General features: G+C 40.9%; 2 protein-coding genes and 17 non-coding genes across 19 annotated transcripts in view; all 19 read right to left on the bottom strand.

Annotated features, from left to right (window-relative positions):
* LOC110439461 (uncharacterized) overlaps positions 1 to 23,728 on the bottom strand; it is a 1,085,403-nt gene that overhangs the window by 136,059 nt on the left and 925,616 nt on the right. The window lies entirely within an intron of this gene.
* trnas-aga (transfer RNA serine (anticodon AGA)) lies at positions 9,566 to 9,647 on the bottom strand. Its single transcript has one exon. It is a non-coding gene; the product is annotated as a tRNA-Ser (tRNA).
* Positions 9,766 to 9,838, bottom strand: trnak-uuu (transfer RNA lysine (anticodon UUU)). The gene has a single exon. It is a non-coding gene; the product is annotated as a tRNA-Lys (tRNA).
* Positions 10,348 to 10,419, bottom strand: trnah-gug (transfer RNA histidin (anticodon GUG)). The gene has a single exon. It is a non-coding gene; the product is annotated as a tRNA-His (tRNA).
* On the bottom strand, positions 11,625 to 11,706 carry trnas-uga (transfer RNA serine (anticodon UGA)). Its single transcript has one exon. It is a non-coding gene; the product is annotated as a tRNA-Ser (tRNA).
* trnak-uuu (transfer RNA lysine (anticodon UUU)) lies at positions 11,825 to 11,897 on the bottom strand. The gene has a single exon. It is a non-coding gene; the product is annotated as a tRNA-Lys (tRNA).
* Positions 12,352 to 12,424, bottom strand: trnak-uuu (transfer RNA lysine (anticodon UUU)). Its single transcript has one exon. It is a non-coding gene; the product is annotated as a tRNA-Lys (tRNA).
* trnah-gug (transfer RNA histidin (anticodon GUG)) lies at positions 12,934 to 13,005 on the bottom strand. The gene has a single exon. It is a non-coding gene; the product is annotated as a tRNA-His (tRNA).
* On the bottom strand, positions 13,153 to 13,234 carry trnas-uga (transfer RNA serine (anticodon UGA)). The gene has a single exon. It is a non-coding gene; the product is annotated as a tRNA-Ser (tRNA).
* On the bottom strand, positions 13,353 to 13,425 carry trnak-uuu (transfer RNA lysine (anticodon UUU)). The gene has a single exon. It is a non-coding gene; the product is annotated as a tRNA-Lys (tRNA).
* trnah-gug (transfer RNA histidin (anticodon GUG)) lies at positions 13,935 to 14,006 on the bottom strand. Its single transcript has one exon. It is a non-coding gene; the product is annotated as a tRNA-His (tRNA).
* On the bottom strand, positions 14,184 to 14,265 carry trnas-aga (transfer RNA serine (anticodon AGA)). The gene has a single exon. It is a non-coding gene; the product is annotated as a tRNA-Ser (tRNA).
* trnak-uuu (transfer RNA lysine (anticodon UUU)) lies at positions 14,384 to 14,456 on the bottom strand. The gene has a single exon. It is a non-coding gene; the product is annotated as a tRNA-Lys (tRNA).
* Positions 14,966 to 15,037, bottom strand: trnah-gug (transfer RNA histidin (anticodon GUG)). Its single transcript has one exon. It is a non-coding gene; the product is annotated as a tRNA-His (tRNA).
* On the bottom strand, positions 15,215 to 15,296 carry trnaf-aaa (transfer RNA phenylalanine (anticodon AAA)). Its single transcript has one exon. It is a non-coding gene; the product is annotated as a tRNA-Phe (tRNA).
* trnah-gug (transfer RNA histidin (anticodon GUG)) lies at positions 15,997 to 16,068 on the bottom strand. Its single transcript has one exon. It is a non-coding gene; the product is annotated as a tRNA-His (tRNA).
* Positions 16,246 to 16,327, bottom strand: trnas-aga (transfer RNA serine (anticodon AGA)). Its single transcript has one exon. It is a non-coding gene; the product is annotated as a tRNA-Ser (tRNA).
* On the bottom strand, positions 16,446 to 16,518 carry trnak-uuu (transfer RNA lysine (anticodon UUU)). Its single transcript has one exon. It is a non-coding gene; the product is annotated as a tRNA-Lys (tRNA).
* Positions 18,498 to 23,166, bottom strand: LOC137490984 (uncharacterized). The gene has a single exon (XM_073948041.1). The coding sequence runs from the start codon at positions 23,000 to 23,002 to the stop codon at positions 22,037 to 22,039; it is 966 nt and encodes a 321-aa protein (XP_073804142.1). The 5' UTR covers positions 23,003 to 23,166; the 3' UTR covers positions 18,498 to 22,036.

Below are 23,728 nucleotides of genomic sequence, written 5' to 3' on the forward strand. Positions count from 1 at the left end.
GTTCACTACGTAAAATGACATGTTACAGTACTTTAAATCCTTATGTCAACATGTTAGACATGTTGATGAATAAATGAGTTTCTTCAAGGTGCAGCATTGTTCTTGAGTATTGTTTGGTGGATTTACTTTATATTTGTACTTTGTTGATCATAGCCTGCTCTCATCATAGGGAAGTAGAAGTGCTAAAAGTGTTTTAAGTTTATCACAGCAGAGTGTAACTTGTGCAAACAGAGTATAGTAAATGTGAAAATGTGTTTCTTATGGTAAAGTGTGGTTTTTAAACAGAAGTGTATAGTTTTTACAAGAGTTTAATTATGCAAAGGATCTGTAGTGTTTTGCTAATTGGGTGTGTGGTTGTGCTAATTGTGTGTACTGTTTTGAAAACATGGGCCCTGTTTTGAAAATCGTGCTTAAGCAATCCAAAAAAACTGTAATGGTGTGTGCCAGTGTTGATATTGAGACCTGATGGTTTTCATTGAAACTGGCATTTTACAGTGCTTAAACACATGATTGGTGTGTCTACAATTAATCAAACAAGTGTTTGCACACCTGATGACTGTGTTGAACCAATTGGTTGGACGGTGCAGTGATTTGACAGTCCGTGCTTTGGTATTGCAATGAAGTGACTTCATGATAGATTTTAGTGTGTAATGTATGTTAAGTGTGTTTAGTGTTTTGCAAATCACTGTGTGTAGAGTTTTGCAACAAGTGTTAAGTTGAAAATGTGCTTAGAGTTGTGCAAATATGGGCTGATGTTTTGATACTTGTGTGTAAGGTTTTGCTAATAGTGTACTACTTTTAATTTTAGTGTGTAAGCAATCCTAAAAACTGTACATGACAGCTACAGGCTGTCATGTAAGCCAACAGCTATTTGTAGTAAAAGCAGTGATTCAGATGTAAAGCATAGACACTGAGGAGACATTAAAGAACATCATAGAGTGAGTTCAAAAATGTTGTAGTTAATATTTGATGTACTTAAAAAGTGATTGAGAATTACAAATTGCATTTCTGATTGGAAAAATGCTTTAAGTTAACAAACATGTGGAGTTAAATTAGTACTATGAACTCTAAGCTATTGCAGTAAGGATTTTGAACAGTTATATCAGATGTAAGCACCATGTAGTGCTGGTGAATTAAAAACAGAAATGTTTTTTAAATTACATAATGTAAGATTTAATGTAACTAGTGAGCAAGCACTAGAATAAATTAATAAAAGTAAGTGAAGCACAATCTGAAGCCAAAAAAAATTATTATAAGGACATTTAACAAATATAAAATTAAGCATATTTACATATTATAAAAATTATTGAGAATTCGAAAAAATAAGTTGTTAAACAGCAAACAAAAATAAATTAATTAATGAATTAATAAAAACAAATTGGATAAAAGGAGTCTTTATTTGATGAAGGAAAAAATGGGAAAGAAAAAAAAAGATTTATTAAGTCATGAGCTAAATTCTATATATATTAATTAAGAGGACATAGGGATGAACTTTGGGGGACTGTAGACTCGTACCTACCAGACATCTCTGAGTGTACTGGCAAATGGAAAGGTTTGTGAAAAAACACAAAGAGCAAAATGGCTTTGGACACTTGAACTTTATGCCCAGGATTTACTGAGGACTGAAAAAGCTACATTTGTTCAGAGACATTACAGTTTTTTACAACGGCTATGACACTTTTTTCAATACATTTAACAAGTTTGCTAAACTCTTAACGCAGCAACACACCTAAAACACACAATTGGCAAAACAGTTAATTTCATGCTCAAAATCACACATTATAAACTAAACCTCTAAACTACTTTTCAAAATACAATAATAAACGAACACAATACACCATGTCTAACAAAACACTATAAACATGTTTCAAAATGACATAATTGTTCAAAACACTAACACATGTTCTCTTCCAACAGAAACATTTAGTCAATCAGAATACATAGACAATAAAAACACTTATCATCAGCTGACATTACAGAAACTGCATTATTTTGTGTCAGCTCTGCCCTTATATTTGAAGCCGCTTTACAGTTTTGTGTTATTGGGTTTAGTAAATGCATGCATTTTGTTTCTTTTGCTGCAGAAATTCAATACAAAAAAACAACCATCTCAGAGCAGCTTTATAAAATGTACAGTTTATGTAAAAAAAAAAAAAATACAGAAACAGAATTGCTGCAGTACAGACTTTATTTGCAAAAATAAACCAGAAAAAAATGGAATTATAATAAAATGAAAAAGTAATCCTCTATTCTGCCCGGTCTTCTGCATTTGGCCACATGTTCTCATCCACATCACACCTAATATCTTCTCTGGCAAGGCACCGTGGGAAGAATCTTTTGGCATGCCTAATCCACCCCTGGCAGTGTTCAGTTGTGATGTCTTGGCATGCAGCATCCATTGCATCCAGGAGGGCCATTTGGTCATGTGGACGATGGTCAAAAACCTTCCATCTCCAGGCTGAGAAAAACTCCTCAATAGGGTTGAGAAAAGAGGAGTAAGGGGCAAGGAAATGGGACATCATCCTTGGATTAGCGTCAAACCAGGCTGTGACTGCACGAGAATGGTGGAATGCCACATTGTCCAACGTCTTCTAAAAACAGGAGAAGGCGGTCGGTGTTGTAGGGGCCAATCTGACATTTACGCAGGAGTGCACCATTGTTGGAGATTGCGGCACACATGGTGATGTTGGCTCCTCTCTGGCCCGGCACGGTAACTGTGGCCCTTTTGCCTATTATATTCCTCCCACGGCGACGCCTTTTCGCCAAGTTGAAGCCAGCCTCATCAACATAGATTATTTCATGTGGGACTTGATTGGCCTCCAACTCCATGACTCTCTGAAAGTAATTAGACACATAGATGTACAGTACAGCATTTACACTATGTACTAATGAACTCCAGGTTTATAGAGTAGTTTACTTCAAAACACACTGTGTATATTATAGTAATGACTGTATTGCATAACCTTACCTGGACATATTGGTGACGGAGTTCTTTGATGCGCTCACTGTTCCTTTCAAAAGGAACTTTGTATAGATGTTTCATTCTGACTCTGTGTTTAGCTAGAGTCCGAGAAATTGATGTTAAGCTAATTGCTGCAATATTCCCAAAGACAAAGTTGTCCTCTACAACTCTGGACTGAATTTCCTTCAGTTTTATTTCATTGTCAGCAATCACCATGTTGACAATAGCAAGTTCCTGTTCTTCATTCAGGAGCTTTCCTCTGCCCCCTGAGGGAGGTAAACGTTGAAACCTTAGAGGGACAAAATACAGATACTTTTTAGAGACCAAAGGCATACAGTTACTCTAATACAGTAAATGGTTAGTTACACTTTACTGTAGAAGAAGCAATATCCTACCTGTTGGTTTCTCTGAAAATGCGGACAATGGATGCCACTGTGTCCCGGCTGAGATTTGGCTGTACTCGTTCACCAGCCTCTCTGTATGATAGCCCGTGGTTTATGACATGATCAATAATAGTAGCTCTTATCTGATCAGTTACCCTAGCTCTGGTCCTTCTTTGAGCGCCACCACGCATTCTAACTCCTCTCCTTCTACCTTGCCCCACTCCACTCCCTGGTCCTTGTCCCACTCCTCTCCCTCTACCTTGTCCCACTCCTCTCCCTTGTCCTGGTACTCGTCTTCCTCTCCCTCGTGCAGGCATTCTTTCTTTCTTTCTTTCTTTCTTTGTGTTGCTGTATATTGTTCCTTTTCCACACAAGATCAGCTCAAATAGTCCTCTTTTATAACATATGATCATGTAATTGGAAAAACCTTAACACCTGAGTTTGGTTGCTAGATGGGAATCAGCTGTGATTTATATATTTACATAACTGCAATAAGCTGTTTGTCATTGGCGATGGAATAAAATACAGGGAATATATTTGTGTTTCAATTGACTTTAGCCTATATAAGTTCTGTTTAGAACATGAAGTTATCTGTTCTGACATACTGTGTGAAAGCATTTGTAAATTTGACTTTAAAATTACATTGTTTTGGTCTTAGTTGTGTTTGTGTATAAAAGAAGTTTAAGCATTTTAAATTTGTGTTAACTGGATGCATTTTGTGTTAAAGCAACAAGAAATGTGTTAATTGTATAGCCCACGAAGACGGATGTTGTGCTAACTGCGTTAAGAGTTTAGCAAATTTGTTAAATGTATTGAAAAAAGTGTCATAGCCATTGTAAAAAACTGTAAAAAGAGACACTAACGAGAGACTGATGAACTGATCAAAGAGAAAAAACGCTTCACCAGAACTTTACATCAGCTGAGTCAAAGAAAGAAGCCAGCCCAAAGAGAGAGGGGGAAACACAGTGCCCTGATATGAACGAATGACAGGACACCACAGAAGCACCAATCTGTGAGCTGGTTGTCTCAGGTTGCGAGGGGGGATAGTCTGACAGTCCATCTCAAAGTAGCTCCTATAGTCCAAATTACGTTCAAGCATTACAGAAGGAAAATTAAGAACAAAAGTGTAGCTACCCATTCTTGTATCAAATCAGACTCCTGTCAATTTGAGAGAAATTATTATCATGCAAATTTTAAGTAAGAAAAAGTGTTATAAGGTAATTTCAAGGTGAAACTTTAAATATTGAATGATATATTATAATGAATGTTCAAAAATTTAGGTTTAAGTTTTAATACGTTTAGTCATAAAAGTCCTTAAACATAGAATGATAAATTACAATGCAGCAGACTAACTAAAGAAAAAGAAAAAGCGTTTGATAAGGCAATAAATAAATAGGAGAATAAATAAGAATGGAATTAAGTATTTAAGTTAAAACTAAGTAAAAGAAATATCTTAGCATAATCTTATTGTGAATGGCCTAAATCAAGATTGGATATTGAAAACTGGAAAGAGATTCAAATCTAGAAAAAATATTTATAGTTAAAGAGAAGATTGAAATAACAAGTTGAAATAAAATTCATAGGACATAAGGTCAGAAAGTAACAGTTCTAAATTGCTATAAGAAAAATTGAAAGAGAAAAGTGTTTAAGAAAACAATATAAGGAATTAATAAGGAATAATAGTTAAAACAGAGCAAACAGAAATTTACAATACATACAGTAAGTTTTAGTCAGATGATAAAAAAATGCATCAAAATTGTATGAACAACTAATTTGAGGGGAATGCCTCAGGAAATAATTATGAGCCAATAGAAAATAACTCAAAGACAAAAAGGAATTAATATATAGCTCAGAAAATTGATTAGTAAAAGAAAGAAGTGTCAAGTTCCAACTAAATGATTGTCATTACAGGACTGAGATGCAGATAAAATCAGCCAGCATTGTCAGGGTTCAAATTAAATCAGATGTAGATCTGCCCAGAAAGAAAAACACTAGATGCTGAAATAGGTATAAAACTCTTTCAAAAAGTGTAAAAATAGGAGCATTAATAGAAACATCTAGATACTGTAATATACAATCTGTCCCAGACATTTCTATTTAAATTTAAAGGAGTAATAAATTATAAGTAACTAATAATGTTTAATTGAAGTTAATTTGCTAATTAAAATAAATGGTTAATCAAGACAGACAAAAGAGGCTTAATGTTGATAATATGATTTAAGAGCAATCAATAGGAGAAGATTTTCCAGCTGAAGTTCATATTGTATTTGAAGATTTGTTTTTTTGGATGGTAAATATTTCAAGTATTGGGTTTCTATTGAGTTTATTTTAGGTAACTACCAGAGGAGGGTAGAAACTTGTTTGTACTTGTGTAGGCTGATGACTATCATATATTGTATACACCAGAATGCATAAAGGGTTAAAATTAGGGAGAAGATCTTAGGATGGACACTGTCACAATATGTGGGTGATTGAATTATCTGCAACTTCACAAAGATCTAGTTCAATTAAAAGACTTGAGTGGAGACCATTGCTCCAAACAGTGAGATATGATGACTGTTTTTGGTGTTGACTGGATAGAGAATTATTCTGTAAACAAGCACAGTTGAGAAACTATGATGAGTAGATGATTGGAGATGGTAGCAAAAGCAAATTATGAAGCTGGAACAGTTATTACATTTGTGACAAAAGAAGTACTTCCTAAATTTTGAAATGCCTTCAGAAATAAGTTCATAATGGGTTTGCATTCATAAAGTATTCATGAAGTTAATGAATGATCAATAAATAAAAACATCTAAAGGAGTATGAAAAATTATGAATAAAGCAAAAAAGAGAGAATAATTGTATTATGCTCAATTACCAGAAATGGCTGAAAGAGATGAAGATGATCCATCAAGACCAACGCTCAATGAAATATGTGAAAATAATAAACTTAATGGGATTAATTTGCTAACAAGTGCATTGGTGAGTGATGGCATGGAAACTGACAGAAAGAAGCATCTAACACTGCATCGCATGAACTGCTATTGGGTCGACCCTTGAAAGAAACCTTGAAAGAAACCTTGCAAGAAACAGCATGACCCTTGCAAGAAACCACATGAAACTTTGCATAAAACCTGGCATATAATCTCACATATAACCGTGCACATAACTCTTGGAATGGTTTGCAAAGATGTCGAATGCAGTAGGGACTTTTATGAAGAAACAAATAATTGCCATGTGCAAAGCGATATCTGTGCAGGAAACCAGAAAGGAGCCATGTGAGAGAGCAGTGATACAAGGTCCAATTGGTCTAGGTGATTGAGTCTATCTGAGGATGCTCTGGAGAACTCAGGAGGAAAGGACCATATCTGGATGAGGGCAAATCCAACAGCTGCCAAAGTGGATGCCATTGATGAGGTACCAATGCCTCAAAGGAGCGAAAGGAAACAACTCCAGCAAGGGAAAGCTGACCGGAAACAGAGGAGCCTGAATATTCTAAAGCTCTAAACTACTAAGTGCAACGTGTGGAAGGAGAAGTTAATCAGAACAAAGTAAAGAGTGATTCTGATAATTTGCCTGAGTACCACATACAGAAGTGCCACAAGTCAAGGGATGATGAATGCACAACTGCAGATTTCAAAACTCAGACACTCACCCACACATCTCCATTAACATCTATTAAAGTCAAGTGAAGATGCTGGTAGCTTAGAAGAAGAGAAACAAGGATGACCAAAGATCAAGATCACATTTGATGCTTTTTATGTTTGTATATTGAATTTGTTTGCATATTGCTTTTATGGTACCTATATATAATATCACTTCAGTATATGCTACATGAGTGTGAAAACTAGCAGCTAGCACTGAACCAACTGAATACTTATGCTTAAAACATTGTTGTCTTTGATGTGTTAAGAGAAAAAACAGAGTACAGTCTTTTACTTCATTCAAATCAAAAGAGAGGGGAGATGTTTGGCTGGACTTCTGTCAAAGTGCGGTGGCATAATCTAGTCAATTGATAACAGCTATGTGGCTAATATCAGTCACTAGATAGAGGTAATTAAGAGAACTGGATTATGAAATTGCACTTTGGGTTAAAAGACAATAATATTAAGACTAAAGTCTTAAGAGGAGGGATTGAAGAAGATTTCTATTCTCTCAGTGTGTAGTATTTTCTAAGTGTAAAGCAGTTAATTTTCTCTTCTCAAAATGTATGTAGTGTTTGCAGCAAACATGCCAGCATGTGTTAAAAATACTGTGTAATATGAGTATGCCTGCACAGAAGCAACACTAGGAGAAGGCTACTGAATGGCTGATTGTGTAGAATAACTGAATATGTAAAGCACTGATTATATATGTTAAATACTTGTATGAAGCTATATGTGGCAGAAGTTAGAATGAGTAACATATTATCAAGTTATTATCCTATCATAACAATGTATGTAAACCCTTAGTTCCTTTGCATAAGTTGTATCTATACTTTGCTGACATAGACCTGTAACATCTCTGTTGACATGAGCTGGTGGGCTGAGAGCCAAGAATAGCAGGACCCCTTAGACTAGAAAACTTATTCAAAAGTGGTCAAGCGTTAAAGGGCCATGAAACCCCCTCGTTTCAGCAGGGTGTTTTCACACCTCCACTTTGGAAAAAGTCAGAAAAGTGGGCGTGTCCAGCTCTGTTTAGGGGGGAGTGTCGGAGAAACTAAAGTGGGATGGTGTGGGAGTGTCTATTTGTGCACGCGCGAGTTTCAGAGTCAAAATACACACCCACAGCGGACAATGTGACTGTGTTTACATGGACATCTGTAGTCGAATTATTTGCCAAATTATTAAAAGTTGGACTTTAACTGCAGTTTGGCTCTTTCATTCAGGGAATTCATTCATGCCTCTCGCGACAAACGAGATATTTGATTCAAGGAACTGCTGCAAGCGTGTATTTTTCATGCAATGTTTGATACCGCCGACGAATGAGAGAAAAAAAAAACTCCGCATTTCCCGGAAACTTAGATGCACATGGCAGGTAGCATCAGAAAGCCGCTTGTGTTATTCCGGTCACAAAATGCGGTGCTAACATTTCTGCACTCAGTGCAATAGTAACTTAATTCGATACGAACAAACTGAATAAACAAAGAGCACTGGTCGCTCACTTACCAAATCTGTAGAGACAGAACAATCACCAGCAACTAGAGCCGCGTCTATATGGAGAGAATACTACAAGCGAATTCAGATTTCAGCGTTTGCAGATGAGAACAGCTCTCAGGTAAACAATAATCCTCCTTGAACACGTAAGTTATTGTTGTCGAGCGTCGCGTACACTGTTAATCCACACGTGAGACTGAGCTCTCACAGAGAGAAAATGAAAACGAAACTTAACGGCAGCAAACTATAAAAGCAACACTTCACGCTTGTTTTGCCAACACAACGTGGCGTCTTTGTGGCGTAAACACGGTGACACTAATGAATATTAATGAAGTTCCACAATAGAGCGCGCTGATTGGTTTGAACCAAGCCTTACTCATGCATTAATGTAGCACACTGTAAGACGTAATAAGACTCACTCTGGCACAGACGCCCAGTCTGCACACTGGAATACACGCTATTATGTCATGGCCGTGACGCAGCTTCAAAAATTCGTTTCAAACAGGAAGTACAAATTTGCTTGAAATAACGCAAAAACAACCAATTTACACTTTTTAGTGAAATATAGGTGTCCTAATAGTGTTTTTAGCAGTGTGAGACACATATACGACTGTCAACAGCTCAAAAAATGTGTTTTGGTGTTTCGTGACCCTTTAAAAAGAGACACAAAGGGGTGTGTCATAATTACCTGTATAAAGATTATGGAGAACACAGATACTTTAGAAGGTGTCCCGGAGAGACTTCAGAATGCTCTGGGGTCTGCTCTGCTCTTTCTCGGCTTTATTATGGAGAATAAAGTCTATTTTCTGATATGCAAAACCTCCGGTCTGATAATTTCACATTGATGAAAAGTCGAATTCACGACATGACCCCGTTCAACCCGGGGATGCTGCGGCCACAACGCAAAGTTCTAACCACTATACGATCACGGCGAGCTATGAAACAGCCGTTGTGACCTATGTGTGGTATGTTCCTCCCTGTGATAAGCCCCTTTCTCTTCAGTGAGAACACTCTGTTGTTTTTCTCCTCCTACCAGAACAACGCTTTTCCCAAGAAACAATGAAAATGCAAACAATTGACGACTGCTGCAATTTTAAAAAGGACGTAGTCGGCAGGATTCGAACCTGCGCGGGGAGACCCCAATGGATTTCTAGTCCATCGCCTTAACCACTCGGCCACGACTACAAGACTGCCTGTACTGCCATTTCTTTATGCCTAGTACACATATTGTGCATCCAGATGAAACTTTCATCAAGCGATAGCTCAACAGCAAAAGCTGTGGCTCCACAAAATGAGCGTCACACGCCCGAACAGGGACTTGAACCCTGGACCCTCAGATTAAAAGTCTGATGCTCTACCGACTGAGCTATCCGGGCTCTACAACAGTAATTTACAAGTAGGCAAGGTTTAGGTTGTGGTCGGGGCAGACCTTTACAGTACACTAAAGTTTACCGTGAGATAGGGTTTTAAGCTTATGGTTGGTGTGGAGGTTGCTAAAACACGACAGGTTACTTTGAGGTTGGGTTTATGGTTTTTGTAGGTGTAGACATCAGTACAACACAATAGTTTGGACTTCATGTCATGTAGGAGACATTAAATACATCAATGATAACTGCAGAATGTCTTTCCGCTGTTGTGGCAATGAATGGACACTCAACAATTGAAAAGATTCCTTCCATGCCTTAGAAGCGTGACTTGATCAGTACTTATCTACACAGCATGCTGGCATCAAAGATCCTATTTCTCTTATATCATATCCCTAGTCTTCCACACTTTAGGAAACGTAAACATTCAGGACGTGCCATTAGCACAGCCTGCACTAAAAGAAGGCTGGAGATAACGGATGGCAACACAGAGTGCGACACCAATGTCACCTTGAAAAACCTGCCGTGACCTGGATTCGAACCAGGGTTGCTGCGGCCACAACGCAGAGTTCTAACCACTATACGATCACGGCGAGCTATGAAACAGCCGTTGTGACTTATGTGTGGTATGTTCCTCCCTGTGATAAGCCCCTTTCTCTTCAGTGAGACCACTCTGTTGTTTTTCCCCTCCTACCAGCACAACGCTTTTCCAAAGAAACAATGGAAATGCAAACAATTGATGACTGCCGCAATTTTAAACACAGGGAAGACGTAGTCGGCAGGATTCAAACCTGCGCGGGGAGACCCCAATGGATTTGAAGTCCATCGCCTTAACCACTCGGCCACGACTACAAGACTACCTGTACTGCCATTTCTTTATGCCTAGTACACAAATTGTGCATCCAGATGAAACTTTCAAGCGATAGCTCAACGGCAAAAGCTGTGGCTCCACAAAATGAGCGTCACACGGCCGAACAGGGACTTGAACCCTGGACCCTCAGATTAAAAGTCTGATGCTCCACCGACTGAGCTATCCGGGCTCCACAACAGTAAATTACAAGTAGGCAAGGTTTGGGTTGTGGTCGGCGCAGACCTTTACAGTACACTAAAGTTTACAGTGAGATGGGGTTTTAAGCTTATGGTTGGTGTGGATGTTGCTAAAACACGACAGGTTACTTTGAGGTTGGGTTTATGGTTTTTGTAGGTGTAGACATCAGTACAACACAATAGTTTGGACTTCATGTCATGTAGGAGACATTAAATAGATCAATGATAACTGCAGAATGTCTTTCTGCTGTTGTGGCAATGAATGGACACTCAACAATTGAAAAGATTCCTTCCATGCCTTAGAAGCGTGACTTGATCAGTACTTATCTACACAGCATGCTGGCATCAAAGATCCTATTTCTCTTATATCATATCCCTAGTCTTCCACACTTCAGGAAACGTAAACATTCAGGACGTGCCGTTAGCACAGCCTGCACTAAAAGAAGGCTGGAGATAACGGATGGCAACACAGAGTGCGACACCAATGTCACCTTGAAAAACCTGCCGTGACCCGGATTCAAAACGGGGTTGCTGCGGCCACAACGCAGAGTACTAACCACTAAACGATCACGGCGAGCTACGAAACAGCCGTTGTGACCTATGTGTGGTATGTTCCTCCCTGTGATAAGCCCCTTTCTCTTCAGTGAGAACACTCTGTTGTTTTTCTCCTTCTACCAGCACAACGCTTTTCCCAAGAAACAATGGAAATGCAAACAATTGATGACTGCTGCAATTTTAAACACGGGGAAGACGTAGTCGGCAGGATTCGAACCTGCTCGGGGAGACCCCAATGGATTTCAAGTCCATCGCCTTAACCACTCGGCCATGACTACAAGACTGCCTGTACTGCCATTTCTTTATGCCTAGTACACATATTGTGCATCCAGATGAAACTTTCATCAAGCGATAGCTCAACAGCAAAAGCTGTGGCTCCACAAAATGAGCTTCAAACGCCCGAACAGGGACTTGAACCCTGGACCCTCAGATTAAAAGTCTGATGCTCTACCGACTGAGCTATCCAGGCTCCACAACAGTAATTTACAAGTAGGCAAGGTTTGGGTTGTGGTCGGCGCAGACCTTTACAGTACACTAAAGTTTACCGTGAGATGGGGTTTTAAGCTTATGGTTGGTGTGGAGGTTGCTAAAACACGACAGGTTACTTTGAGGTTGGGTTTATGGTTTTTGTAGGTGTAGACATCAGTACAACACAATAGTTTGGACTTCATGTCATGTAGGAGACATTAAATAGATCAATGATAACTGCAGAATGTCTTTCTGCTGTTGTGGCAATGAATGGACACTCAACAATTGAAAAGATTCCTTCCATGCCTTAGAAGCGTGACTTGATCAGTACTTATCTACACAGCATGCTGGCATCAAAGATCCTATTTCTCTTATATCATATCCCTAGTCTTCCACACTTTAGGAAACGTAAACATTCAGGACGTGCCGTTAGCACAGCCAAAATGAGCTTCAAACGCCCGAACAGGGACTTGAACCCTGGACCCTCAGATTAAAAGTCTGATGCTCTACCGACTGAGCTATCCGGGCTCCACAACAGTAATTTACAAGTAGTCAAGGTTTGGGTTGTGGTCGGCGCAGACCTTTACAGTGCACTAAAGTTTACCGTGAGATGGGGTTTTAAGCTTATGGTTTGTGTGGATGTTGCTAAAACACGACAGGTTACTTTGAGGTTGGGTTTATGGTTTTTGTAGGTGTAGACATCAGTACAACACAATAGTTTGGACTTCATGTCATGTAGGAGACATTAAATAGATCAATGATAACTGCAGAATGTCTTTCTGCTGTTGTGGCAATGAATGGACACTCAACAATTGAAAAGATTCCTTCCATGCCTTAGAAGCGTGACTTGATCAGTACTTATCTACACAGCATGCTGGCATCAAAGATCCTATTTCTCTTATATCATATCCCTAGTCTTCCACACTTTAGGAAACGTAAACATTCAGGACGTACCATTAGCACAGCCTGCACTAAAAGAAGGCTGGAGATAACGGATGGCAACACAGAGTGCGACACCAATGTCACCTTGAAAAACTTGCCGTGACCCGGATTCGAACCGGGGTTGCTGCGGCCACAACGCAGAGTACTAACCACTATACGATCACGGCGAGCTATGTTCCTCCCTGTGATAAGCCCCTTTCTCTTCAGTGAGAACACTCTGTTGTTTTTCCCCTCCTACCAGCACAACGCTTTTCCAAAGAAACAATGGAAATGCAAACAATTGATGACTGCTGCAATTTTAAACACAGGGAAGACGTAGTCGGCAGGATTCGAACCTGCGCGGGGAGACCCCAATGGATTTCAAGTCCATCGCCTTAACCACTCGGCCACGACTACAAGACTGCCTGTACTGCCATTTCTTTATGCCTAGTACACATATTGTGCATCCAGATGAAACTTTCATCAAGCGATAGCTCAACGGCAAAAGCTGTGGCTCCACAAAATGAGCGTCACACGCCCGAACAGGGACTTGAACCCTGGACCCTCAGATTAAAAGTCTGATGCTCCACCGACTGAGCTATCCGGGCTCCACAACAGTAAATTACAAGTAGGCAAGGTTTGGGTTGTGGTCGGCGCAGACCTTTACAGTACACTAAAGTTTACCGTGAGATGGGGTTTTAAGCTTATGGTTGGTGTGGATGTTGCTAAAACACGACAGGTTACTTTGAGGTTGGGTTTATGGTTTTTGTAGGTGTAGACATCAGTACAACACAATAGTTTGGACTTCATGTCATGTAGGAGACATTAAATAGATCAATGATAACTGCAGAATGTCTTTCTGCTGTTGTGGCAATGAATGGACACTCAACAATTGAAAAGATTCCTTCCATGCCTTAGAAGCGTGACTTGATCAGTACTTATCTACACAGCATGCTGGCATCAAAGATCCTATTTCTCTTATATCATATCCCTAGTCTTCCACACTTCAGGAAACGTAAACATTCAGGACGTGCCGTTAGCACAGCCTGCACTAAAAGAAGGCTGGAGATAACGGATGGCAACACAGAGTGCGACACCAATGTCACCTTGAAAAACCTGCCGTGACCCGGATTCGAACCGGGGTTGCTGCGGCCACAACGCAGAGTACTAACCACTATACGATCACGGCGAGCTATGAAACAGCCGTTGTGACCTCTGTGTGGTATGTTCCTCCCTGTGATAAGCCCCTTTCTCTTCAGTGAGAAGACTCTGTTGTTTTTCCCCTCCTACCAGCACAACGCTTTTCCAAAGAAACAATGGAAATGCAAACAATTGATGACTGCTGCATATTTAAACACAGGGAAGACGTAGTCGGCAGGATTCGAACCTGCGCGGGGAGACCCCAATGGATTTCAAGTCCATCGCCTTAACCACTCGGCCACGACTACAAGACGGCCTGTACTGCCATTTCTTTATGCCTAGTACACATATTGTGCATCCAGATGAAACTTTCATCAAGCGATAGCTCAACGGCAAAAGCTGTGGCTCCACAAAATGAGCGTCACACGCCCGAACAGGGACTTGAACCCTGGACCCTCAGATTAAAAGTCTGATGCTCCACCGACTGAGCTATCCGGGCTCCACAACAGTAAATTACAAGTAGGCAAGGTTTGGGCTGTGGTCGGCGCAGAACTTTACAGTACACTAAAGTTTACCGTGAGATGGGGTTTTAAGCTTAGGGTTGGTGTGAAGGTTGCTAAAACACGACAGGTTACTTTGAGGTTGGGTTTATGGTTTTTGTAGGTGTAGACATCAGTACAACACAATAGTTTGGACTTCATGTCATGTAGGAGACATTAAATAGATCAATGATAACTGCAGAATGTCTTTCTGCTGTTGTGGCAATGAATGGACACTCAACAATTGAAAAGATTCCTTCCATGCCTTAGAAGCGTGACTTGATCAGTACTTATCTACACAGCATGCTGGCATCAAAGATCCTATTTCTCTTATATCATATCCCTAGTCTTCCACACTTCAGGAAACGTAAACATTCAGGACGTGCCGTTAGCACAGCCTGCACTAAAAGAAGGCTGGAGATAACGGATGGCAACACAGAGTGCGACACCAATGTCACCTTGAAAAACCTGCCGTGACCCGGATTCGAACCGGGGTTGCTGCGGCCACAACGCAGAGTACTAACCACTATACGATCACGGCGAGCCATAAAACAGCCGTTGTGACCTATGTGTGGTATGTTCCTCCCTGTGATAAGCCCCTTTCTCTTCAGTGAGAACACTCTGTTGTTTTTCCCCTCCTACCAGCACAACGCTTTTCCAAAGAAACAATGGAAATGCAAACAATTGATGACTGCTGCAATTTTAAACACAGGGAAGACGTAGTCGGCAGGATTCGAACCTGCGCGGGGAGACCCCAATGGATTTTTAGTCCATCGCCTTAACCACTCTGCCACGACTACAAGACGGCCTGTACTGCCATTTCTTTATGGCTAGTACACATATTGTGCATCCAGATGAAAATTTCATCAAGCGATAGCTCAACGGCAAAAGCTGTGGCTCCACAAAATGAGCGTCACACGCCAGAACAGGGACTTGAACCCTGGACCCTCAGATTAAAAGTCTGATGCTCCACCGACTGAGCTATCCGGGCTCCACAACAGTAAATTACAAGTAGGCAAGGTTTGGGTTGTGGTCGGCGCAGACCTTTACAGTACACTAAAGTTTACCGTGAGATGGGGTTTTAAGCTTATGGTTGGTGTGGAGGTTGCTAAAACACGACAGGTTACTTTGAGGTTGGGTTTATGGTTTTTGTAGGTGTAGACATCAGTACAACACAATAGTTTGGACTTCATGTCATGTAGGAGACATTAAATAGATCAATGATAACTGCAGAATGTCTTTCTGCTGTTGTGGCAATGAATGGACACTCAACAATTGAAAAGATTCCTTCCATGCCTTAGAAGCGTGACTTGATCAGTACTTATCTACACAGCATGCTGGCATCAAAGATCCTATTTCTCTTATATCATATCCCTAGTCTTCCACACTTCAGGAAACATAAACATTCAGGACGTGCCGTTAGCACAGCCTGCACTAAAAGAAGGCTGGAGATAACGGATGGCAACACAGAGTGCGACACCAATGTCACCTTGAAAAACCTGCCGTGACCCGGATTCGAACCGGGGTTGCTGCGGCCACAACGCAGAGTACTAACCACTATACGATCACGGCGAGCTATGAAACAGCCGTTGTGACTTATGTGTGGTATGTTCCTCCCTGTGATAAGCCCCTTTCTCTACAGTGAGAACACTCTGTTGTTTTTCTCCTCCCACCAGCACAACGCTTTTCCCAAGAAACAATGGAAATGCAAACAATTGACGACTGCTGCAATTTTAAAAAGGGGGAGGACGTAGTCGGCAGGATTCGAACCTGCACGGGGAGACCCCAATGGATTTCTAGTCCATCGCCTTAACCACTCGGCCACGACTACAAGACTGCCTGTGCTGCCATTTCTTTATGCCTAGTACACATATTGTGCATCCAGATGAAAATTTCATCAAGCGATAGCTCAACGGCAAAAGCTGTGGCTCCACAAAATGAGCATCACACGCCCGAACAGGGACTTGAACCCTGGACCCTCAGATTAAAAGTCTGATGCTCTACCGACTGAGCTATCCGGGCTCCACAACAGTAATTTACAAGTAGACAAGGTTTGGGTTGTGGTACGCTTTTATGGCCATTTTTTTTTTTTATACGTTTATGGCTGTCAAAAAGCGTACCGAACCAAACCGTACCGTACCACTTTTTCAATACCTTTTCGAAAGGGTACCAAACGGGAGAAATGGTACCAAAAGGTGGAGCTACATGTGCAGCTGAACGCTGATTGGTTACAGAGATACGTCATGAGCTTGTGGAGCTACACAGAACATAAACAAAGGAACTGCCATGTTTTTTTTTTAAATACAAAGCCGAGACATTACATGAAAATACTATATGCATATAATAATGGGATGACCCGGCCTCAAACAAACCTTATCGTCGTCTCCACGAACAGACACACAGCCAAGAAGAAAAATCTGCCGTGTCCTGTTGTTGTTTTACGAGCCCGTCTAAAAGTGTGAGCGGTATTCGCTTTCTTTTTCGGTCTATATTTGATATAACGAATGTGTGTGTGATTATTGAAGTGTCCCCGTCATCTGATCCATTCAGAAAAAAAAAGGACAAGCGCGAGAGTGAAGCAAGAGTGAAACGCTGAAAAAAAGAGAAGCCCGGCAAAACACAGGAGCAAAATTGTTTTAGCAACCTGAATCATGAACAAACTGCCATGATTAGATTCGCCTTTTGGATTATTATGAACTGGGAATGACAAAATGACTCTAACAGAGCTTACATGTGCTGGTAAGGATTAGAGACCCAGTTGAGAAGTTTGTGCTGACTGTGGGCTATATTGCGTGTGTTTTTGAGCCGTTGACTTGTGTTGATTGTTGATTATAAAATGCATGGCGCTGTGCGCTGCCGAGTGGCGCTTCCGGTGCGCGACCTGCTTTACGGTTTTGTTGCAGCACCGAAGTTATGCACAGAAATTCATACGCTGATTTGATCCGGTGCATACCGGTTCCAAAGATACTATGGCACCGAGTTTTGGTACCCAACCCTACATAGCGCGCACCTGCCTTGCCCAGGCTTGGGCACTTCTACCTGGGGCAGCGTTTGATGCCTCTGGACCCTGGATCCCTGCCTGCACCAGGGTCATAGCGCACACCTGCCTTGCCCGGGCTCGGGCACTCCTACCTGGGGCAGCGTTTATGCCTCTGGACCCTGAATCCCCGCCTGCACCAGGGTCATATCGCACACCTGCCTCGCCCGGGCTCTCCTACCTGGGGGAGCGTTTAATGCCTCTGGACCCTGGATCCCCGCCTGCACCAGGGTCATATCGCACACCTGCCTCGCCCGGGCTCTCCTACCTGGGGGAGCGTTTAATGCCTCTGGACCCTGGATCTCCGCCTGCACCAGGGTCATAGTGTGGACCTGCCTTGCCCGGGCTCGGGCACTCCTACCTGGGGCAGTGTTTGATGCCTCTGGACCCTGGATCCCCACCTGCACCAGGGTCATAGCGCACACCAGCCTTGCCCGGGCTTGGCTCTGGGGGCTGCTAGCCTGCCCTTAGACCCCTGGTTTGTTCAACCGCAAAAGCCAAAAATAAACAAAGTCCCTTTTTCTTTGCCTTCGCGGAAATCACGACGGCAGGTTGGCTTCGGGCACGCACCTCCAGGCGCTGGACGTCCCGACAGGTAAGCCAGGAAAGGTGGTCTCTCTTCGGGCATGGCTTAGTGGGTTTGGGCCTGGGTTTAATCAACACCCCCCGGTGAGTGCATCCAAGCGTTTGCCAGCGATCGTTCCAAAGACCGAATGTATTTCTACTGGCCCTTAGTTCGAGAGAAAGACCCCCCCCACCCCCCCTTAAACTGACTTTGTCGTTCTAGAGACCAACCATCCCCCAAATGAGTGTTTGTTCTGTTCCATACAGCAAAAAAATACATTTCGCATACCAAATCAAATTTTTTACTTTCTTTCTAAAGTTTCTTGTTTACTTCAGTATATCAAGTACATGCCGCTTGTTTGAGTCGCAACATACAAGAGAGATGAGCCAACAAAATAGCCTGAATGCAAATTATTTATTATAGAATATAACTCATAGAACAATTAATAAAAGCAACCAACAAATGTCTAGGGATAATAATGAAGATAAAGAACTTAGGATATAATCACAACAACACGTTACCTACATGATATAAGTAATGCAAAACAATACCTTAAAGTTAAAGAGTCAATGAAATGGCATGATGGTCTTGACATAAAGACTCCTGAGTAGCCACAGCGTCCTGGGGTAGCTAGCACAACAACTTTTATTTACCCATTGATGAGTAATGCAGGCATCCAATCAGGATTTACCTGGGATTTACTTTGGGATTATCAGTGTATTAATATTGTAACACTTAATACCTGTTGCTCTGCCTAAATCATAAAATATTCATCAAGTTTGTATTCTACTCAAAAAAGTAAATGTAGTAAACTAAAAAGAATCTTGAACCTAAAAGTAAAGAAAATTTACTAATAAAAGCTGCAACACAGGACAATTAAATTGGCTTTCTAAGCTTGAGGCCCTGGTATATGCAAACTAACCGTCCTGGAGCTCCACCTTGTTTGATGTGCGGTGTCTTCCCAGTGATTTGTTTCTCATTCAGGAAGTCAGACAGAGAACATCATCCAAAACAACACTAGCTACATGAATACACTGGAGAGTGGAGTACAAATGTATCCGCACCTGTACAATCACTTGCAATGAGATTTTAAGCCGCTGAGATGCTGTTTGCCAGATGTTTATAAAACTGTTCTTCTCTCAGCCGCCAGCATTGTGTTTACGGTAAACGTGAGGAGCGCAACACATTTACAACCCCACCTACTGCAGTGTAGGAGTGTTGGAAAACAGTATATCGTCACTCAGCCTTTTCAAACATTATTCAGACATGTAAAATCCTGTGCACATGAGAAAATGTTTTGCTGCATTCATGTCTTCTGTGCAACTTTTTGTCCATGTGTTTGTTAAACTGCGCCAAATGAGTGAAACTCTGCAGACACTGATCAGATCTGTAGAGTTTCTCTCCAGTGTGAATCCTCTTCTGTTTTCAGATGTGATAACTGATTAAACCTCTTGTCACATTGTGAACACTTGTACACTCCAGTGTGAATCGTCTGGTGCAGTTTCAATTTTTGGAGCAGTAATAATAGTCTTCTCACACTTAAAGCACATATACTCTTTCACACCAGTGTGAATCTTCATGTATTCATTAAAGTTTGCTGATCTGTTGAAACTCTTCCCACACTGAGTGCATATGAATAGTTTCTCCGAAGCTGCGATCACACTAGAGTTTGAGCATGCAAAATTCTGTTGTTTGGTGCTGCGAAAAGGGGCGGGATTAAACAAGATGTAACAGTCAGTAGATAAAATTACGTATCGATTTTATAAAAGGGTCTAAGTCTCCTCTGTGTGGGTTTATGACTCTTGGTGCCACAAAGTCTGAGCCTGTGTGACACCACTTATCTAGAGGTAAGCCAGAGATGGTTGCCAAAACTTCAAAAGACATTCCTGCCCCCCTTCCTCCCGAGACACATAGGAACACACACACAAGGCTCCCGATGCTGAAAGGGACTCAGAAATCCTGAATCAGCCCAAAAGTAAATTTTATGTGTTTGTAAACTTTGTATTTCTTTTCTGACTTTTCTAACATGTAAATATCTCTCTCGTGCCCTTTTTAAGACACTATACCAGCTAAGAATGTGGGAATCATGTTGATTTCTTAAAACTGTAGTGTTTCATACCATTAGGTTTCTCCTGCCATTTTACAACACATGATGCGTAGCACATGATCATAATCTATATGGCTTAAATTATTTAATGCTCCGAGTTAATGTCTCTTAGAATGTTTTAGTGCGGACCCTTATTTTGCATATTAGCGGTTCAGAGACAAAAAAAATCTCCCTCTCAAACTTTGCTAGAACACCATTGGTCAGTCAGTAGAAAAAGGGGTGTGACATGCCACCACAGTTTAAAAACCAGCCGTGTGCACAACTCTGCACAGAATGATCTGGAAAAACTCTCTTAGAGGCTGCCCCCTTTTGAGGGGGCAAACCGCATTTTCTTTAGCCGCGTGGCTCGTCCGAGCCCACGTTTTCTTATTTTTCCTGGCAAAGTAAAACTCAGTTTAAAGTTGCGATCGCGTATCCTCCGACCTGCATCGCAAACTGTGCATCTAGAAAGGACACTAAAGGACATCTAACACATCAGAGAGAATACTCGCAAAAAGAGAGAAAAACCATCTTTCTAAAGGTAATTATGTTATGCATAAAAGCTGTGCCCCTTATCAAAAAGGTGTTTTCTTTGCAATCTTAATGGTCCTGAATAGTTGTGTGGAACTGAGGTAGATTTGCCATTCTTTTATCTAAACTCTCTATTTCCTTGCTTTTCTGTTTCTTTCTGTTTGTTATAGGTTTTATAGATCCCTATATAGCCTATCTATATTCAGTTTACGTTTGTTCTATGTTTGATGATATGTTTGTGCGTTTGTTCGTTACATGTCAGACTAGTCAATAAATCCCATTATAATCAAATGGATTGTATTGTTTGCCTCACAGAAAAAGTCACTAAAGCGATTGATTCCTTTGCTACAAGCTGTTATTAAGTTCATCAAACTCATAAATGATTAATCTACTTCACAAGGAGTAGTAATAATTTGCTTTCTAAACAAACAGATCATCACAGAGTCCACTCGGACGAGCAGGCGAGGTCTGGTAATATTTATAACAATACTAATAATAATAATAGTTTGTTATTGATAATTAATATTCATAATCTAAGTGTCTGCTCGAACAAGCAGGCGGAATCATGTTATATATCTGTTTTGTAAAATTGACAGTAGTTTAAACCGCAATATTAATATTTAATAATAACTTGTTATTCATGATCATTAATATTCAGAAACTTAGCTAATTTCGCTACAAAGATGATTATATATTTAAAAAAGTGAGCGATTGGTCCATGTTTTAAATTTCTGTCCAGAGAGGTCATGTTTTGATATTTGATTGGTCTCACACAGTCAAGTATGCGATTTCGCAGGTAAGAGTTCACCAAGATTAAACTTTGTAAGGCAGTGAACTACGAAACTTGACGCAAGAACGTTTGAGGTTACAGAAGTAACCCTTTGTTCCCCGAGTAGGGTAACGGAAGTGCTATACAGTGGATTTGATCTTGGGGGGGGGATAAGCATTTGGGATCGCCTAGTGGGGATCACGCATAGCAGACACCTATACCCAAAACGCAGGCTGACCAGCGGGCAGACCAACAACGTAGTGGGCCAGCAAGTGACTCGCTCCAGGTGTGCTTATATGCTGGGATAATTGGCAATGAGGCACACCTGCACAAGCTTACGCTGCCAATTCTTTGCTTCATTGGCCCATTCAATACTCTTTCAGACAAACAGCTTCTGAATTGAATCCTCCCATACGTGGATTTTCCAAGATCAAATCCACTGTATAGTACTGAAGTTCCCCAACCGAAGGAGAACTTGTGTTTCCGGTCTGACGCATTTGCATGTGTATGAATGGAAGTCTATGGGGGAAAAAAATCAAGTGTGACCATGGCTTAAGTGCAAGTTAATGGCTTTTCTCCATTGTGGCTCAACACGTGTTTATTAAGGTGTGCTGATTGGCTGAAACTCTTCCCACACTGAGTGCAAGTGAATGGTTTCTCTCCAGTGTGGATCCTCATGTGTAAATTAAGGGATGATGATTGGCTGAAACTCTTTCCACACTGAGTGCATGTAAATGGTTTCTCTCCAGTGTGGATCCTCATGTGTGAATTGAGGTTTGATGAATGGCTGAAACTCTTCCCACACTGAGTGCATGTGAATGGTTTCTCTCCAGTGTGGATCCTCATGTGTAGATTAAAGTGTGATGGTATGCTAAAACTCTTTCCACACTGGTGGCATGTAAATGGTTTCTCTCCACTGTGGATCTTCATGTGTTTATTAAAGTTTGATGATTGGCTAAACCTCTTCCCACACTGAGTGCATGTGAATGGTTTCTCCCCAGTGTGAATCATCATGTGTAGATTAAGGGATGATGATTGGTTGAAACTCCTCCCACACTGAGTGCATGTGAATGGTTTCTCTCCAGTGTGGATCCTCATGTGAATTTTAAGAGTGTTTTGTATTCCAAAACTCTTCCCACACTGAGTGCATGTGAATGGTTTCTCTCCAGTGTGGCTTTTCATGTGATTATTAAGGTTTGATGATTGGTGGTAACTCCTCCCACACTGAGTACATGTGAATGGTTTCTCTCCCGTGTGGATCCTCATCTGAATTTTAAGACTGCTTTGTATTCCAAAACTCTTTCCACACTGAGGGCATGTGAATGGTTTCTCTCCAGTGTGGATCTTCATGTGATTATTAAGGTTTGATGATTGGATGAAACTCTTCCCACACTGAGTGCAAGTGTATGGTTTCTCTCCAGTGTGGATCTTTATGTGATTATTAAAGTTTGATGATTGGATGAAACTCTTACCACACTGAGTGCATGTGAATGGTTTCTCTCCAGTGTGGATCCTCATGTGAATCTTAAGTTTGCTTTTGCTTGCCAAACTCTTTCCACACTGAGTGCAGGTGAAACGATTCTTGTCTCTCCTCTTTAAAGTACCATCAGTCTGTAAATGACTTTGGTCCTCAATTTTGACATGATGTTCCTCCTCTTTACTCCCCTCATACTCTTCAATTAGGTCTGAAATTAAAAAAAAAATCATTAGTTTTTATTGAGTCTTAAAAACTCTCATTGAAAGCTGAAAAGTGAGAAGACACTCATTGGGTACACACACTAGTTTTGATGCACATTAAATGTAAAATAAATCAGATATTTTGTTTGGTCCATTAACTTGTACACATTTAAGCAGATTCCATTAAATTAATTTTTATTTATCTAGTGCTTTTACAATGAAAATTGTGTCAAAGCCGCTTAACATAGAACTTATAGTAAATAGGCTCTATGCACAAACTCTGCTGACGTGTTTCCGGTAGAATATCAGTCAGGCTGTTTACTTCCGCATAGCGAAATCTGATATCGTTGATTTAATTCTACAGCGAAATCTAATAGCAGAGAAACCTAAACGCATCAGAGCATTGCAAAGAAGGGCGATTTACTCTTTAACTGGTGAGGCCATGTGCCAGTGGATGTCCAGCATCTAGAACATCATTACTGTTAAGTTCCAGAAGCCACGGTAGTTGATTTTATACACCATATTAGGCAGACAATCTCTGTGAAGAGGTGGAGTGACTGAAAGGAG

This window comes from Danio rerio, chromosome 4 (assembly GCF_049306965.1).
Source record: "Danio rerio strain Tuebingen ecotype United States chromosome 4, GRCz12tu, whole genome shotgun sequence".
NCBI classification, from domain to species: Eukaryota; Metazoa; Chordata; class Actinopteri; order Cypriniformes; family Danionidae; genus Danio; species Danio rerio.

Bases quoted from the DNA above. Each gene is read 5' to 3' on its own strand.
- LOC137490984 (XM_073948041.1), bottom strand. From the start codon at position 23,002: ATGAGGATCCACACTGGAGAGAAACCATTCACATGCACTCAGTGTGGT.